Source organism: Crotalus tigris, unplaced genomic scaffold, assembly GCF_016545835.1.
Source record: "Crotalus tigris isolate CLP2741 ecotype Arizona unplaced genomic scaffold, ASM1654583v1 scf7180000017601.7605149639:7615979, whole genome shotgun sequence".
In the NCBI taxonomy this organism is placed as follows: domain Eukaryota; kingdom Metazoa; phylum Chordata; class Lepidosauria; order Squamata; family Viperidae; genus Crotalus; species Crotalus tigris.
The window spans coordinates 6,388,045-6,392,699 of record NW_024096505.1 but is presented as its reverse complement, the minus strand read 5'-3'; the positions used below and the strand labels follow the sequence as shown (position 1 = coordinate 6,392,699).

The following is a 4,655-nucleotide window of genomic DNA, read 5'->3' as shown; positions in this document are numbered from 1 at the left end:
TGAGTAAACTTTTGTAGTTTTTTCCCCCCTATGTGTATTGCAGCTAGATTATTGTGCTTTCCTATATACCTAACAGTTGGTTATTTCACTACGGAATTCAGTTATAATAGCAGCAGAGAATTATTTGGACTGATTATCTGCTATTGACCGTATACCTTCCTGATTAAAATTTAGGTACAAACTAGGAGAAAAAACAGATGTACTAGTGATCTAGAGGGCTGATAGTGAAGAGGCCATATTAGCAGTTTATATCAAAATCTTTAGGGTGATCATGTTAAAAGGGACTGTAAGAAACTGCAATAGGTCCTTTCCCAATTGAAGGAACAGGTTTTACATGGCAAATGCACTTTAGTATCAAGTGATATTGCTGACACAAAACATCTGGATTTAATGAGATCAATTAATTAATGGATTTGAGTTAGTATGGACTTACCACAGATTTGAAGTCATGTGAGTAGCTCAATAAAATGTCAACCAAGCCTGCGACTGCTTTAAAAAAGGCAAATTCCATGCTTAAAATCATTAGGAAGAAAATTGAAAACTGAACTGCCAAAATAACACTGTCCATACATCACACAGAATATTAGACATATTATATTGTTAAAGATTATGCAACTATTACAACAAAAACAATTAGGGAGCTACAACAGTTCCTATATAAAAGTTAAAGTAGCAGTATTCTTTAATTTGGAATGGAAGTTACATAAGAGGACATATAATAAAGACACATAAAACCATGGCATATATTTATTTATCAGTCATTTCTTTGCCACCCATCTTATTAGTTTTTATGATTTATGAGGTAAGATCTTCCTCCCTCCCTCAATGTTAGAGCTCACTGAAACTGAAAAGAAGATTAATGGTGGACAGAAGGAAATTGTTTCCACACAGCATATAGTTAAACTGGTAGCAGGTGTGCAAATAGTTTATATGAGTGATTTTAAAAGGGGACTGAACACTTTTATAGAAGATCAGGCTATGAGTAGCTACTTCTTTGATGGCTGTTAGGGGGCTATTGCTCCCTGGTCCACATCTGAGATATTCCCAGGTGCGCATCCAATTGCTACTGTTTGACAAAGAATGTTGAATTAGATGGCCTAACATCTGATCCAGGAGGGTTCTACCAATTATTCCTAGTTCTGACTGTATTCAACTATGAAGGACAGGGACTCAAGAAGCAAGGACATAAACATGGAGTGAGGCCAGAGAGAACTGGATATTTCTTAATTCCAATTATGAAGGACTAGAGAAGGAAAAAATATCTGTACACTTCGCTTACTATGGCATTATATTATCCACTGCTGAAAAGCAGGTGACTTGGATAGACATATCTTGCTTTCTTGCTATCTTATGTAATAAGAGGTTGGCAGATTCAACTCTGCCAGTTCTGTACCCTACACAAATGGGTCACGTAACATGTGAAGAACTTTTATTCACAACTGTCTTCTCTACAAAAAGAGATTCTGAATGCAAAAAAAACAAAAAACCACGGGGCAGAAGGAAGCAAAAACTGGCAGACATTAATCCAGGAAAGTACATAAGAGTATGTGTGAACCTATCTTTGAAGTGCACGTGATCTTGGTCCTATTTTATTTTAAAATTGTCATCTGAAATGCCCGTTTATAAATTCTGGACCTGCAAAAAAAAAGGGCATTAATAATATCAGCAATAATTAGAAAACACAGGTGAAGGGCGGGTTTGTCTGGAAGTTTGGACTAAGCTACCAGGAGACTCAACGCTGAAAAAATGGAGCACCAAACTTCACAATAAAGGTCTTGTCTACTGTAACGTTTTCCCTGAGCATCTTGTGGCAGCCAATGAGCGCCTCTTTTCCTCCAGATCTGCACTCCCATTGGTTGCAGCCTGTCATTCTTTTGCTCGTCTAAGACAAGGTTGGAGTTAGAGGATCTGCGTTCAACAATCGGTTTCCTCACATCTCGGCGCTAATCACAGCAGGGAGATTAAAACAGTTAATTTTTCAACTATTTCTCCTTATCCAGCTGACCGCAAATCCGAGCGGCTCCCAATTCCCTGCCGCCTTTTCTTCTCCCGAGCTTTTTAACGCAATGACAGCCCGTTGCCTGATCTGAAAACCCCGCAGGGCCATTATCATGTTGAGGCAACACTTTTCGTACGAGCTGGTTCGCTACACGCAGGCCCCCTCCGCCTTGCTTCCCAAACAAGCTGAGGAGAGCAGGCCGGACTTTGCGGCGGAGCAGTTCCAGATGCGATCCGGAACCGGGACCACCCGGGCGGGCGGGAGCAAGAGCGAGCAGCAGCTGCTGCGGAGAAAGATCAACAGCCGCGAGCGGAAGCGGATGCAGGACCTCAACTTGGCCATGGACGCGCTGCGAGAGGTGATTCTGCCTTACTCGACGGCTCATTGCCAGAGCTCGCCCGGGCGGAAGCTTTCCAAAATCGCCACGCTGCTCTTGGCGCGGAATTACATTCTTTTGTTGGGAAGCTCGTTGCAAGAGCTCCGGAGAATCATAGGGGAGATTAGCGGCTCCTCGGGTCCCAGGCTGCTACTGGCTGGACTGCCTCTCTTCGCCGCCGCCGCCGCCGCGGTCGCCCCGGGCCCGGTGCTGCTAACGCCGGGGATCGGGAGCCACCACCACCTGCCCCACCACCACCACCCGGACAGGCTCCGACAGGCCAGCAAATACCCCTCGGCGGCGGCCCTGGAGGAGCAACAGTGCGGCCACGTGCCCGTCCCCGATGGGGCTACCCTTTGCTCCTGCGCCGCTTGCAAGTTCCCTCACTTGTTTCCTTCCGGCTTCGGGGTGGCCGCTGTGCAGACGCAGTTTTCCAAATGAGCCTGGCCCTCCTGAGCTGAGGGGGGGATGGAGATGGAGGGGGCCCAGCAGGCGGCGATGGAAACTGGTGGGACGGCGGGGGCCCGGAGGATCGAGGAGCCTGGTGGCTTCTCCTTTTTTATTACACGGTCTGCACGGAGCGACAGCTGGGGGCAGATAGGCGAGAATGTTCAAGACCCTGAAAGGGACGGTTTTGCAAGTTTTCCCCTCAAATCGGGTGCGCGATCGCTGGGACAAAAGTCTGATTTTGGCCCTCGGGTACAATTTGAAGAAGAGGGTCAGAATGGGGCAATTGTATTAAAGAGGTTAAATAGTCCAACGCTAACCCAAGCCTACCACGTGATGATGTAGCTGTGCACGGGACCTGAAATCAATACCAAGCCTGTTAAGATTTGTAAAAGAGGGATCATGGAACCCCAGAATTGGAAGAAGCTTTCCTCTTGGTGCAAAATCCAAATGAAAAAGCATTCCAGGCAAATGGCCGTCCAGCCTCATTGAGCACATTCAACAGAGGAGAGTCGCAGCCCTTGGCAATTGGTTCCATTGTTAAACTGCTTTGTCAGTTGGAATAACTTCCTGTAATTGGACATCTTAATCTGTGTCCCACACTCTGGGATGCAGAGAACCAGCCATTCTTCTATAAGAACCATCTTCAGGCACTTGAAAACTATGAGTCTTACTATCCTCAGTTATTTCTGAAGGCTTAAACATGCCCAACTCTTTCGGGCTCTTCTTGTAAGGCGAGCAGGATTCACACTACAGCAGTGACTTTTGGCATTAATACAGCAAGGAGAAAAGTTTTCAAACTTCAGTGATGGTTTAGTGACATTCAGAAATGTCATAAGATTCTAGTTAAGATCCTGACTAAATATTCAGTGTTTGGATAATCTTGGTAAGGCTTTATAGTGGGCACTTGTTCCAATATTTCAGAGTCTCTCTCTCTCTTTCTCTCTCAAGTCCCCAGAAACTGTGTGATATTAAGAATGTTATAGGGATTTGAAAAATATACTAAGCTGCATTTGCCTTTTCAGCAGCTATGCCAGCTGATTCATATTTAGCAACTGATTCCCCTATTCAGTATCTTGTATTTGATTTTCTACATGAAGAACTTTCTATTAAATGTCATTCTTTTTTTCAGTCAATCTATTTAGATTGTCTTGATTTTTTTCCTGTATATTAATATATTAGCTGTCCTACTGAGTGTTGTGTAATTTGCAAATCTGTTAAGCACTGCTTCCACCTACTTATCCATGTTAATGAAAATAATGATGAGTCAAGTCTAGGACTAAATCCCTGTGGCACACCACTTGAAACTTAACTGCAATTCAATGAGTATTCTTTGAGCAATGTTTTCAACATATATGCCAGCCAGCCAATATTTAGCTAATCAAAATATCATGTAATATTTTTTTGAAATTTTGTTGCTCCTAGTGTAGTGGAATTTCCTTTCAGTAAAAATGTATAAGATCACATCTGTGTTCCTAATTTCTCAGTGTACTCAGGCTTTTTTCCCATGAAATCAGTGAAACTTAACCATGCTTAAGTCCTACTGTTCCATTGTCCAATACAATGACTAGTCTCTCTTGTATTGGTGAAAGTCTTAGCAACTTTGAAACTGACATTTGTATATTTATTGCCTCCTTATATTAGTTGTAGATTGTCTATCAGTGACAATCCACAGTTATTGCATTGTTTGAAAATAATGCAATTTGGTTTTCAAAAATTACTTAAAACAACCTATCTGTTTATGGAGAAGTTAAATCTTATAGATTAGTTAGTTCATTTAATGAGCTAATATCCCAGTGTTATGGGTTCTTCACTGATTTTGTTTAAACTAGT

General features: G+C 42.8%; 1 protein-coding gene across 1 annotated transcript; it reads left to right on the top strand.

The window, feature by feature from the left end:
• Positions 1-612: 612 nt before the first annotated feature.
• Positions 613-4,300, top strand: OLIG1 (oligodendrocyte transcription factor 1). Its single transcript, XM_039319173.1, has one exon. It carries the CDS (start codon positions 2,112-2,114, stop codon positions 2,814-2,816), a length of 705 nt encoding a protein of 234 aa, XP_039175107.1. The 5' UTR covers positions 613-2,111; the 3' UTR covers positions 2,817-4,300.
• Positions 4,301-4,655: the final 355 nt, after the last annotated feature.